Here is a 13,979-nt window from a genome sequence, read left to right on the forward strand (position 1 = left end):
GATGCGATGCGCTACAACTTGCCTCGACGACTCAGTAGATCAACTTTACGTCACTGAGTCGTATATCAAAAATATGATATTTCACATAATAGCAGATGGTTTTGTCGTCACAATAACGGGGATTGCAATTTTACTCTCGTGTCTGAGCGCAAGCGTTGTCGTCTACAGACCGCTTCGATCCTCACCATTTAGTGCTCCAGCGACGAACAAACAACCGCCATCGGCTTAGATACGGGTGACGTGTGTGTGTCTGAAGAGAAACTTTATGAATTATTATTTTTTTAACATTATATTATATTATGTTTCTTTCGACTAAATAACTATTAACAGAACGTCGCTAACAGAATCCACCTTTCAGGTGAACGAATAATGTCAACTGGCAAAATCAGAAGGATTTTTACCAATCTTTGCATTATACGCAATCTAAGCGTTTTGTTCTAAGGGCTTGTTTTTTGTTTGTTTGTTTGGAGCAAAATTATTAATATCTCACAAGTTGGTGAGCCTACTTATTATTCCTCAGTTATTCATTCTGAGCAAATATTTTGATCTAGGCCACTTTCCAATTACCTGCTCTCTTTTGGTAACAGAGAAAGCTGTCTCACATTAACATGGTTTTTCAATAAGACCAATGTGAAAAAAATCCTTAAAGAAATATTCGAAACAATTTTTTTGTGCTACAAATTTATTATCATCATCATTTGTTTGGATAACTAAACCTCACTTTGAGTTCCGCTGCAAAAATTAGTTTGTCCTGCGTACGCCGAGGACTCTATAGCTGAAAGCTTGTTTAACGATTATCTTCCTTTAAGAGTATGATTTCCGTCGGACTCGAGCCACTTTCAGAGAGTAGAGTCCTCCCCGCACACGTTTTACTTCTACTGATTTGTTTCAACTCGGCTAAAGACGAAAGAAAACGTTAGGAATACTATCTCGTTGATACCCTACATACCCGCCTTAAGAGTCCGAAGCAATTTTATGATCCGACAAAAACGAGAAAAAATTCATCCAATGGTACATAACACCTGAATATGAGAGAACTACAAAAAAAAAATAATAGAAACATAATGATAGGCCGAGATCGTACAATCGATTGCTAAAGACTCCTTTCTAACAACAGAAATGATCGTAAAGGCATGCACCATTATATTATAGTGTGAAGACATAATTCACGCGTATAATGTCGTATCACTAAAAATAGAAAGCATATAGCCCCAGAAAGGTATGCCCTTGTATGAGCAGTACTTTTAGCTTAATTCTGTTGCATAAAACGATGTAACACTGGTCACTCCTCCTACTTTAAAGTGATCGGCCCTTGCTTGCCGTGATCGGGAATTCATTGGCTCCGTATAGACATTTGCGAGCTATCCCATTGAATTAATCGAAAATCGCGGCAATATTGAAGCCAAACATTCGGTAACTGGCTAAAAATTGTGCAACTGCCCTATTAAAAAATATTAAAAAAAAAAAAATAAAGGAAAATCAACTAAGCTAGCTAAGTATTTTAAACCTAGTTCAATAGTATAAAACAAAATGGCCTCCCTTAATGCTGGAAAATGGCTTTTCGAAACTTACATTTTCGTGACAATAATTTGTGGTTTGTCGTCGCACTTCTGGCCCAAATGTATGGTGGGAATTGTTATTCCTGAAGGATTGCAACTAGTCTTTTTATCAGTTACTTCGTCGCCTTTGTTTTTACTGGTATCATTATGAGTTTTATCTCTTACAGGGTTTTTGACATATAAGTACGTAGCGATCAACACAATTATGATGGTAGCCACTGTCTCAAGGTTGAGCGGCGTTCCGAAGACGGCCCAGCAACTAAAAGCCATCAATGTTAGCTCAATCGAAACCGTAAATACTCGGGTGATCGAATTGAAGTAGCGCAAAAATAAAGGGATCATCATTCCACTAGCAGCGCCGTTTATAATAATAGCCAACACAAGAGGCTCGGAGAGAATCTGAAAATAAAAATTTAATTGATTCAAAAGACGAAAAACATAACTTGTTTACTTTTTTCGGGTACTGCACACAGAGCTACAGGCAGGCACGAATTTCTGGCGATCTTAAAGCAAAGGCACCATACTATATCCATAATAGCACGCTAAGTAATCGTCATATCAGTTAGCCTGGTAACTATGCCACTGGATGAATGAAAACAAAGTACCTCTGTAAATTGCGTTTTGTCGACGTTACCGTACAGTAGACTCCGACCAATGATTGCGACGGCGTTGGCGATGACAGATGTGAAATACATGCAAAAATTGTTCAGCATAAATGGTCCCGTATCGCCCTTTAAAAATAGCTCATTTAGGACGCTTGCGAGACAAGAACATAGAATTTGACCCAACAACAAAACGCCGTCCCAACTTATAAGTTGCAATAAACTGCTGATAACGCTTTGTTGAGGTCCCGCAGTTCCCAGCTGTTTAACGAGGCACCCAACTGTGAGTAACAGAAGCGAAAACCACTGAATGGGGGATAAAACCCGTTTGAAGATTAGCTGCAACGAGTATAGATGCAAAGACACAGCTTAAAATTTCACGAAGTCAACGTCCTCTATCTCTATCGTGAACGAAAACGTTTAAAAGATTAGTTGAGATATCGTACCAGATGTTTACTACGTAGGGTTACTACCTGCGTTGAATTTGTAGTCGTTCCCAATCTAAGCAATGCCATAGGATTACCTAAGAGTCTGAAGCAATGTCTAAAGGGAGTACCTTTTTTCAAAAGGCTCAAAAAGGAAAAAAAAATTGAGGACGCTTTGGAAAATAGATACGATGATGCCATGTATTTTGCCGTTGAGCATTAACGGTTAGGTTAGGTTCCACTTGCTATAATAAGCTATAATTAGTTTTACTTACTTGAAATACTATACCCGTGAGAACAATGCGAAACTGAAGTAGGGTATTATACGTTGTTGGGTCGAACGCTTGCAGGTTATAGAAAACCAAATTATTGCTGATGCAGTACAGACCTGATGGAAGGACGTAAAGTAAAGGTACGAACCAGTATTTTCGAGAGAGAACACATAGCTCCCGTAAATGGTACTCCTGTAATAGTGAATTTTGAGCTTACTCGAGACCTCCTCGTTCACTGTTTCGTACTACGGTTGAGAAGGTTAAACCTTTCTCAAAACGTATGGTAATCATTTCCGAACGCCTTCTTTTCGGAGGTGTCGGACATTTTTTTTTATATGAAAAACTTCACTAGGGAATAAGCTGCTGATTACCCTGCCAACTGTTAGATTCAAAACAGCTCGCTGCTGGTACAATCGCTTTCAGTTGAATTTTTACTTTTTTTTAAAAGTTTTTAAAGTTTTTTTTTACTTGTATTTATTAAATTTTAGCTTAATAGTTAAAAAAAAAACAAGAAAACATGATAATTCTGTGAAAATTCGCAATTAGCTTGAGTACCTATACGCCACAGATTCCTTAAGCCAACATTTCCTGTATAAGTTTCCACTGTCAACTGCACTATGGCTAAACCAACATGTTGTGGCATATAGTTACTCATATCCCAACGATCTCGAATTGAACTAGGTTCTAAACACTCGAATAGCAAACCTTAAAAAGAAAAGCGCACGCTATAGCCAGTTTCACCGTCTCGGTGTATCCAACAACGATCATAACGTTGTATAAATAGCTTCCTGACTTCGTTTGTGAACCACGAACCAGCACATATTGTACAGCAAATAGAGCCACGTAGGCCACCAGGACTAAGGTCGGAACTCGCGACTTTTGCAGCACCGCAATCAGCTTCCTGAACTTCGTGGCCCAGACCAAAAATTTTCCATTTTGGGCATCGCATATTCGATTGACACCTCCGACCACGAATGCATCCCGTATTGCGATTGATGTACGAACATAAAGAATCTGTTAAACAACCGGTCATCTAACCGAAAGACAAAGGACGAACTAGCTTTTGCGCGATAAATACGTATTCCTCGCTTACTAATTTTCATACATAAATAACCAAGATCTTGATTAGCGTATAGCGCGATAGCCCGAGCGATGTACCTCTTTCTACATTGAGAAGCGCGTGGCAATTGCGCGGGACAGATTTTTATATATAATACTAGAAGAATAGACAATATCTAATAAAATAAAACATGCTTCTTTTATTTTAGCTATATCAATATAGGAAGCTGCTTAAGAGGAAGCGAAGCTTTATAGATGAGGTAGCATTTTTTAAAAGCTTCCCTATGTCAGCTAAAATAATTCATTTCTCAGACGCATTTCTATAGAGTCACCTTCAAGTCTATATATGATAGGTGCAACAACACCACATATGAAGTACATTGAATTTTATTGATACGCCACTAAATCAGGTCACCGGAACAGAGTGTAGTGGGTGTTCTGTATCTAGCCCCATTCTGCTAGAAACGACCACTGCTGGCAAGGTTCTAATTTTATATATAGAATATACACTATGTATATATTACTACAATAAAGTATATTGAGACTTTCTAGTTTGGCTAGTCACGAACATTAATAGTTCAATGCTATATAGTAGAAGCGCGCACTCTTTCACGCACTACTGTAACTGCAAAATTTTCCATCCACTGGCGGCCAAAAGTGTCTCAGCCTTTCAGCTTTTACAGAACAGGTTAAAAACACTGTATATAGAGCACTTCGAACAACAGCGGCGCTTTCATTTTTATCATAAGAAATATGGCGGCAGTACTTGTGGGCATCTATACTGTAATCGAAATAATGCCTGTCCTGTTTTTGTTCAAACGTGCTCGCGAGAAGAACTACAGTAGGATCTCAGTTATCAATGAAATAATTCCTTTATAAAACAATTATTGATCACTCGATAAAGTTTATAGATCAGATATATTTGACTCAATTCGAAACGAGAGTCTGGGTAGAAATGTCAATCGCTTTTAGCGGGAATTGTACGTAGATGTTTTTGGATCCCAAAGGGATCTGTAGGTAATATCCCGGTATAGATACGAAACCTTTGCACTCATAGGAGAACACTCACCCAAAGTCCTCATTTGTAAAGTGTCAGGGCACAACCTGGGCGTCTCTTGATCTGGATCTAATCCCTTTGTTATTTTTAAGAAACTACAACAGATCGATCAGTAAATCATCTACACCTGGCAGCAGTAGGAAATTATAGGCACATCGAAATTCGTGTTAAGACAAGCCGATATCTCGATCGAGCTCGGATCGTAGGAAGACCGGTCGCGTATGTGATCTACCAGGATAAATGGTAACAAGCAGGGAACCCTGTTGAGTTCGTTATTTCATAAAAACTGATATCTTGCTGTCAACGTACAGGAAGAGGCTTGCAAGAACCTAAAATATCTGTTAAAAATTACCGCAAGTATATATAGAATAATGCATGTATAAATAAAACATTTGAGCATTTATATAAACATAGCGTCCCTAATTAGAACAATTTTACAAAAGTAAGTTAGTTCAGCTCGACAACGGCGCTTGACGCTCTTTACTTTCACGTAATTATCCTAGTTTTACACGCTGGTTAGGCGGTCGACAGGCGCAATCAGCAATCCTTTGAGTAACCTTATGATTATTACAGTATTGTGCCATTCGTTAACTAATTGATTAAACGAAAAATAATATAAATGCTAAAAGTATTAAAGCCAAGTAAGACGATGGGATCGGCTGGCTGTTACGTAGTCTAAAATTGCCTGTGGTAGATGGAAGGCTACTAGTAGTAATTTTTCTACCCGTATAACTAGCCTGTAAAGAGTAGACGCAACAGATACGTGTTCTAACAGGATTCATTCCAATTCCTCTCTGCCATATACAAAAATAAATGTTTATGTTGTTGGAAATAATATTAGTACTGATTGGTGGGTCTTTCGTTATTACATCTTAAAAGTTGTTTGTTAACATGAAACTCCTGAGCCGGCTGGTACAGGCGCCCAATAAATAGTTCTTCTTTTGTATCTTCTGATGTCGTCGCACTGCGCACCTGCAGGACCATGAGTTGCCCTCCAAGCCGAGCTAAAATGGTCTCGGGTGTAGTGCTAGCTGTTGGCTGTGTATCTGAAAGTTAACCCACAACAAAACAAAAATGTCGAAAGTAGAAGCTAACACGCATCAACCAACTCCACACGAACCACCAAGGACTGTTGCACAAACGCCATTCTTCATACCGACGAAACTCGCCACTTCGCTTATTAGACACTACGAGAAGGTAACAAGCAAGGTGAAATAAAAATTAAAGTTAAAAAATGATTGTTAAAGTACTAAACGTTCCGCATCGATTGAAAACGGTTCATTCCTTGACTTTGATTCTGTGAGCCACCCTAGCAAACTGCCGAACTAGCCGTGCTGAATTTCACAAAAAATAACGACACTTCTAAAAAAATTGCATTATTTTTTTAAACATAGTTCTACTGTAGATCTCATAAATATCAAAAAATAGAAACGAAAAAAAAGTTCGTTGAGTACATTGCAATATGCGTGTAAAAGACGTAAAAGATAGAGATGTCTAGGAGGATCTGCTCGGCTCGAGTTCGTTTTAAAGCAATACGCATACAGCATACATTCGAACAGAAACAAACGAAAACCCACCGGCGAAATTACGGTTGATAGATAGCCTGGCAAGGATAATTCCAAGAGTCTCTATCCGTTTTGTAAACGTTTGCGAATGGCACCTGCACCGTCTTGCCGTGATCAGCTAAGAAAATTTCAGCCATTTGCTTCCTGTAAACGATGATAATTTTGTTTGTAAATGAATTCACAATAAAGTTGTTCGATAACAGACTGTGCTTAGCCATGCTAACAAAATCGCTTCGTGTCTAATAATGAAGAGCGCTCTTACTTAGCACCGTCTGGGTCTCGATGGCCTGCCATCCACTTCCCACGATGCCACCCAGAGAGGTAGTCATCACAACCGGCGAACCAAATTTCGCACGAGAATACCACTGTGACCTAGCAGGTTTGTCCTGCAACACACAAACGTCTTTTTAACGATCAATTTGCCCACTTGATGCGTGCATAAAATGTATTATACAACCATATGTAACCAAGCGGGATTTTTATCGGCATAGCTGCGGCCTGATTTGAACATAACAGATTTTCTCGTAGAAAATATTTTGTCAAGAGGTATTAAACCCAGGAGAGCATTCTTTCAAAACATTTGATTATTGATTTTGGAGCAGATAAATGTAAACTGAGCGATTACGTCACACGTTACGTGTTAGAGTTTCCAACGCACAAATACATGATGTAGGTCAGTAAATAAAGTTCGTTGAATGGTTTCCAAAAAAGCTGAACTTTTGAAATTACTTTATTAACGACCCGATTAATGTAATATATGATATCGTTTTTACGTAACTTAGAAAGCTAAAATGCGCTTTTTATGTCAATAGCTCTAATTAAATTACTAATGTTACATGCTCACCCGGACACGGTCCTATTTGTGGTTAAGTTCCTCCTGTATCTCATTCACAGTTCTTCTGGACTTCCAGGACATCCCATATGTTTTTATGACCATATGGCAACACCACATAGAAGCCAAATGTGTCACCATGGCGAATCTGGAAAAGCTCTACACTTTTGTACTAAAGGTCATTGATTTATATTTAGCTAGGATGTACTCTCTGAGAAGGCCCATCATTTTAAATATCTTGCAACACTTTTTTCCTTTCTATAGTGCATGTGCACTAAAACGTTTTACGGGGTTATCTGCAAATCATAATGAGTCGAATAAGATCGTAACTGAGACTCACCATGAGCCACGTACAAAACCCTACGAAGTGTTCGTCCGTCAAAGGCTTTACTGGAACATAAGTATCACAGAGATAAAGTAGGCACCGAAACATTACCGAGATCAACTGTCTTTGTTAAATTGTACGCGTTTAATGTTATGTTCAGGTCAGTGTAAAACAAATCTGCTTAATTACTAAGGTCCAAAACTCTGTCTTTTACTTTGCGGCGGAGAACAATTACCTCCATTCGTACATTTTAGCCTTTAACGTAATTATAACTCAAAATTCTCAATTTTGAAGCGAAAACCAGTACACGGTTTAACGACTTATCGATTATAGCAATAGCATTTCCGGCGTGACAAGCGCAACTCATCACGATGCTTACATTGTCTTAGGTTCGACGAGTTCGACTTTGGTGAGTTCGCGGAGAATAAACGTATACTGGGTTTCTGTGGGAGCATGTCGAGTGCCTGATCACGACTGAAAATCCGCGGATCCTGTACGGCCTTGCTACAGTCCTCCTGTTTCGCTTTCGAGGTCCTGTCATGGAGAAACTGACAACAACTACCATGAGGACAATGTCCGGTGCGGTAGTACCTAAAATTGCCACAATATGCGTAAGATTTACATTAAAATGAGCCAATGTGACAATTACCTACGTATTTGTCGCATCTTATTGACAATTATCACCAAATTTAATGATAACGTCTAAGCGGTGTGCAGATTTGGTAGCTACCACATCGGACGTAAAGCCTTTTAACTTGCTCACAAACGTTCAATTTGTTTTGAGTTATTGTTTGTGGCATAAAGGAAAATCGATATTAAATACAATAATTAGGTTTTTTAACAGTACTCATGCCGTGTGAATTAAAAAAATACTTTGAGGGACACAAAAATAGGAAATATCTCTCCGGTTTGCAACGTGTAATAGCTCGGGGATTGTAGCAAAGCTTCCTACGCTCCCGCCACAGCCATATAATGTGTGATACGTGACACAGAACACCTTCGAACTAATTTCTTCACCCAATTACCTGTATCTGATGCGCATTTTATCAAGTATCCGCTTGAATTACGTTTTGTTCTGACTCTAAAATTCGGTCTGGCGGTATTTTGGCTAATAATACATTTTAAACACTAGTTATGTTGAACTCATTGGGAGTATTTCATCTCTACCTAAGTCCGAAACTACTGATTATAACAGATTCTTCCATAAAAGATGTTAGAATACTGAAAAGGGTTTTTAGGAAATAAAATACACAGACCTGAGAAGTGCCACAACAGTTTCGTCAACATCTATTATGAACAAATATAATCAAAACAGCTGATCTCTTGCCAGATCTATGCTCACGAATCCAATAAGACCCTTGCTGAGCAAAATTTCATTTTACCGCCGAATTTAGATGCTTCCTCGGTAAATATCATCGCAGTAGAGCGTACTCGGTGATCTCCAACCAGCGAAACTTCAAGTGTCAATCATAGGAGATTACAATCGGTAGACTAGATCAAGGAACCCCATGTTTTTTTCGTAAAACAAGGGCGGAATGGAAATTCCACGACGTTCATTTGTGTTGAGCGAAAATAAGGGTAAAGAACGAAGAGCTTTTGGATTGCATAGCGGCCACATCATTGAAGATACACGTGGGATATGGGATGTGGAAAACGAATCAGGATCAAATACATATTTTGTTTACTTCCCAACCAGAGCTGCGTACAACGTTTATATCTGGCTTAATACCCAGTTGCGTAAGCTTACTTGAGATGTACTTGAATTTAGCAATGTAGGCCTGATTGTCACCAGAGTTTCATGGGACACTTTTTTGTAAGAGCTTGTTGATTGATTCAAGTATATTTTCTTTAGTTCAAACAATATACTCGAGTTATTTTAATTGGAAAAATCTAATCTGTAGATTATGCACTTCTTCGGGGCTTCGCCGTTCGCCGAAAAAGCGAATTAAGCTTGCGATCTCACACCAATTCTATTTTTGGACAAGTTTCAGTTGAAATTATTTAATCGGACGTTAAGTTGTTCCTTCACACACTTTTTGAAAAACTGCCGACACTCTTCAGGTCACGACACCGATGGTGACTCACGGGTACTTGTCACTCCCACGAAAGGCGAAGCAGCCGTATGTCAAGTGAGTACAATTCCGCTGAATAAGAAATCGCTAACTCGTTGACTTCTTTCTTGTCAGCGTCGTTCACTCCGAACGACACTCGGGCGACCACAAACATCGCATCTCAGCTGTGATTTAAACGCGACAAAATCGAACGCTTTCATTATAGCGCTATCGAACGCCTACCAGTATAGAATATACACTATGCTGAGGAAATGAAAGCCACCGGCAACAATACCACCGATATATATCTGAGTAGAAATGTGCATGTAACATGTTAGAGTGAAAAAACGTTTGACCTAAATGACACAGGAAAATTGTTTACGTTGTCAGTGAAAATGTAATCAGTACGTGTAACATGTCTGAAACGTTTGCCCTGTATTAACTTTGTTACTCATTCCGAACCAGAAAGTGGCCCTTACCAGCATCGCTTACGTTTACTAATAAAGAAATTCGCCTCAATGCTTTAGAGTTGCAATGACTATTGAACAATATCGCAATAAACGGCTTTTATTGTTATAGTAATTATTAGTGATTAAAGAGAGCGCTGGCAGAGCCTCGAAGCTGGGTTTCTATGCTGTAAAAATGAAATTTCTAGGAATACTGTGCATTGAGGGTAGGTCATGGGCTACGGAGCATTGCTCTAGTTTCCAGTTCCTTATCGCAGTCCTGGAAAGCAATCCAAAAAGGAGTAAGCTCAATCCATGGCTTATCACAGCCGCTAACTCCTGCGGTGTGAATGCGTGCATAGTCGCCACACGTCACCTAGATAATACATCCAGATCAGAAACGAAACCGTAACAGTATATTTAGATTCGCTATAAGCAGATAGTTAGTATTCTACATGACTCAGCACTGCATCATTTTTTGCACCCTCTAGAAATCGCCCCTTTACAGAATTAGAAATTTTCATTTATGACTAAACGATCGTATGTGAACGAGCTCGTCGTTCTGTTATCAGCTGTCTGCCAGTATTTACCGAAAGGAATTTTCAATGCAGTACAGTATTAATACTGAACTATGTACCGCAAAGATTTGCTGTACGATAACTGACTCGGATGACTTAAATCTCTTTATTATTATTATTATACTTAATTAGCAATGTTTTAAGCAGCTGAGGGCGCAAACCCAGACGTAAAAAACACAAGGTTAGTTGCCTCAAATATACGTCTTGCTTTAGGCATCTCGCGTTCTTATATCTGCCTTATATAATCCTACCTTGCCATCGCCATCGCAGTCCCTTCCATATCTTTCCATGTAGTTGATAACCGCTGCTTCTGAACAAGTTCGAGAGTTCACACACGTCACAAAATCTGTAACATTCAAAAATGTAAGGAGACTCGCTTTGGTTAAAGCGTACTTTGTTTATAAAAAGGATCCTTCCTTTTTAGGAAAAAAAAGGTGTCATAAGGTTAGAACTGTAAGGTGCTACCCAAGAAAAATTCGCCGTAAAAGGAAAATAGGAAAGATAGTGAAACGACCAAGGGCGACTGGTCAAAGCGTACCAGGCTAGCAACGCCTATTAAAGCTAAAACATATTTAATAGCTCGACCTACCCCCCCCCCCATTTAATAGCTCGACCTACCCCCCCCTCCCGTCCCCAAGTAAGACGCGGGAAATTCTTCATCATTAGCTTACTAGAGTCTGAACGAAAACAGAAGCGAGTTTACTCAAGGAGGTTGAAACATTATTGTTCATCTCAAAATAAAGAAACGCATACTATCAAATGGGATATAAGACGCGTGTACGTGTTTTTTTTCAAGCGTATCAATAAAAAATCGGTATACCTTTGCCAGGCATTCCCGCGTCCTCCCAGTACTCGATAGTTATCTGGAAAGGACCGCACACTTGCCCTGTGCCTCCATAGTCTGTGCATAACGAGGTTTCGTTGCACCTTGAGGCTCCCTAAAATCAAAGGTTGGGTAATATATAAATCGCATATCAACTATGAACCTTACGGCTGTGACTAGATGTCAGGGCCGAATCCATTGCATTGTAAAGGCTAAGTAAAATATTCTAAAATTTGCAACCGAAATATTAATAAATTTCTAGACGTACAAGTAGCGTCTTACTGTGAACGGATGCGTTATTATATTGATCTTAACAGTAAACTAAAATAGAGCTCTACCGTGCGACGAGAATTTCACTTGAACCATCCCTAAAATAGCTTATAGCGAATCATCGATACTACTGATTTTTCGAACAATATGTGAATCTCGCCTGTTGATCCAGAATATAGCTTTGCTAGTTCGACTCTATTTAGAACAATTTAATCACATCTTTTTTTAGTTCGTCAATTGATTCTGATATTGTTTTGGGCCAAAGGATGCGAACGGAAATATAAAGCAATATTGCATTTAAGGTAATACTTGATATCAAACGGCACGAGGTTGGTGAACAAATGTCCCACCGTATCGAATGATGAATACCTTGGCAGTTGGGTCCGTATGATACAATCGCTCTATAAACTATAGACATCACGTTCTACCTAACAATCACATACCTCACAAATGCATTGCAGACACCTCTGGGTCCTTTTCACAAGGCTCTCTTCCGCCAGGCTACATAACAGTAACCCGCAAATAATCAACACCTGAGACCAGTGAACAACCTTCATCGTACGTACGCGGAAACGAAACGTCGCTATTGACAGATGCACATACACAACGAAAATGCCCTAAAAGCACCTGCTTTTGTTAAAATTAAGATTTGTGACCTTTTTATAGAAATGCTTTCCGTTAATAACATAATCAAGAGGTTATTTTTCAATGTTTTGCTTTGCGATTTGTGCTGAGCAAAGAAATCTGATTTGCATAGTGATTTATAGCGGATTTGTCCGAACAAAGAAAGATTTGTTACGTTTCTTTTAATGTAAATGTGCCTGGAAAAAGATGTTACGCGCTTCTGCGGCTTAGTCCAATTACCTGCGTTTTTCGGACAATGTTTTCCATGTCATCTTATTACATCAATTACAGTGCATACAATTAGCGCAGGTATTAGATCTGTACTGTAGAAAGAGCTTTAGGAATCTGCTATAAAGGAAAGACTAGAACGTAATCCCCAGAAAAAGTTTTACGATAACCATAAATAAAATACTCTGCTGTAAGGGTGTTGATGAACAGGGATGCTATTTCTAATGAAGGTGGCCACGCTAAGTCCCGGACTGCAGAGGCATGGAAGATAATTGTCTTCAATTACTATAGTATTTGCGCGTACTACGATGGTGGTACAACAGAAAATAGCGATTTGTTGCCCATTTGACGCAAGATCTCCACACCAACGCAATTTTCTTCACCTAGACGCTCGTAAAATACATTCCCTATATGTGTACGTCATGCGTAAGCAAATGATTAAATTGACCGGCTTAGATTAGACCGTACATGATTGAATTGTTGCGTATGTCAATGAAAAAAAAACAGTTCATATGAAGTATCAAGTAAGAACTAGGTATCTTTAAGTAGGAACTTTGTGGCGTAATTACAATTAGGCGATGATGGCTAGTACAGATTGGAGCGGACTTATTTTACCCTATATACAATAATTAACGTGGATCTACTACTAGCACAGAAACACAGATTTTACAACATCAGCCGATTTCAAAATGGACGGTTTTCGGATGCATTCGTCATCTGTTACAATGGCTAAATCATATTTACAGGGATGCATCTTACTACAAGATGCGTTCGTGGAAGACTCACATTGCAATCCAAGCCTCGTCGAGCGTAGCTGTTTTAGACGAAATGAACTCACTCGCTCAGAAGAAGGCCAGCTCCGTACGACAGTCTAGAATGAGATATCGTCACTGAGTCAAAAATCCTTGAGGTGTCACAGCAGACTTGTAAGGAGAGGGTCAAGTGGAAACAAAAACGCATTACTTAACGGAGAAGGACAAGAACCGATAACTAGCAACGAAAGAAAAACGACAACGAGAGATCATCAACGGCAACGATGTTAAATTTCGCTTAATTTAATTGTAGTGACTCGATGATATCGTCAACGAAACGTCATCTTATTGCTCGCGCAGTATAAATGTGAATAGAATGCACAAATATATCTACATATGTATTCCTACTTAGTTTTCTGTAGAATCGCACAGAGGTCGATGATGGATGAACGGAAGGCCTACAATTGTTTTGTAGCGTCTGTTTTCGAAATGGGCATTCTGGCCATGTTTA

At 39.1% G+C, this 13,979-nt stretch overlaps 2 protein-coding genes and 1 long non-coding RNA gene across 11 annotated transcripts; 1 reads left to right on the forward strand and 2 right to left on the reverse strand.

Moving 5' to 3' along the window:
- Positions 1-108: 108 nt before the first annotated feature.
- On the reverse strand, positions 109-9,842 carry LOC111264992 (UDP-galactose transporter senju). 8 transcript variants are annotated; one of them, XM_086970280.1, is made up of 12 exons: positions 8,953-9,043; positions 8,076-8,287; positions 7,712-7,761; positions 7,384-7,519; positions 6,802-6,925; positions 6,552-6,683; positions 3,564-6,161; positions 2,862-3,050; positions 2,165-2,500; positions 1,573-1,958; positions 950-1,037; positions 118-250 (listed from the first exon to the last, which is right to left on the reverse strand). In XM_086970280.1, exons 7-11 carry the CDS (start codon positions 3,624-3,626, stop codon positions 974-976), a joined length of 1,038 nt encoding a protein of 345 aa, XP_086826406.1. In that variant the 5' UTR covers positions 3,627-6,161; positions 6,552-6,683; positions 6,802-6,925; positions 7,384-7,519; positions 7,712-7,761; positions 8,076-8,287; positions 8,953-9,043; the 3' UTR covers positions 118-250; positions 950-973. The 8 variants fall into 8 exon arrangements, with proteins under 8 accessions (XP_086826412.1, XP_086826406.1, XP_086826409.1 ...); XM_086970286.1 differs by lacking the exon at positions 950-1,037 and having other exon boundaries at positions 109-250; XM_086970283.1 differs by lacking the exons at positions 118-250; positions 8,953-9,043 and adding an exon at positions 9,730-9,842 and having other exon boundaries at positions 368-1,037.
- LOC111265002 (uncharacterized) lies at positions 9,744-13,869 on the forward strand. The gene is made up of 2 exons (XR_002683195.2): positions 9,744-9,825; positions 13,463-13,869. It is a non-coding gene; the product is annotated as an uncharacterized LOC111265002 (long non-coding RNA).
- Positions 10,270-13,636, reverse strand: LOC111265000 (lysozyme). Of its 2 annotated transcripts, none has more exons than XM_022841304.2 (5): positions 13,503-13,636; positions 12,308-12,481; positions 11,592-11,709; positions 11,023-11,117; positions 10,270-10,569 (listed from the first exon to the last, which is right to left on the reverse strand). In XM_022841304.2, the coding sequence occupies exons 2-5, from the start codon at positions 12,419-12,421 to the stop codon at positions 10,426-10,428; spliced, it is 471 nt and encodes a 156-aa protein (XP_022697039.1). In that variant the 5' UTR covers positions 12,422-12,481; positions 13,503-13,636; the 3' UTR covers positions 10,270-10,425. The 2 variants fall into 2 exon arrangements, with proteins under 2 accessions (XP_022697039.1, XP_022697040.1); XM_022841305.2 differs by having other exon boundaries at positions 12,308-12,447; positions 13,503-13,595.
- Positions 13,870-13,979: the final 110 nt, after the last annotated feature.

This window comes from Varroa jacobsoni, unplaced genomic scaffold (assembly GCF_002532875.2).
Source record: "Varroa jacobsoni isolate VJ856 unplaced genomic scaffold, vjacob_1.0 scaffold_922, whole genome shotgun sequence".
NCBI lineage: Eukaryota > Metazoa > Arthropoda > Arachnida > Mesostigmata > Varroidae > Varroa > Varroa jacobsoni.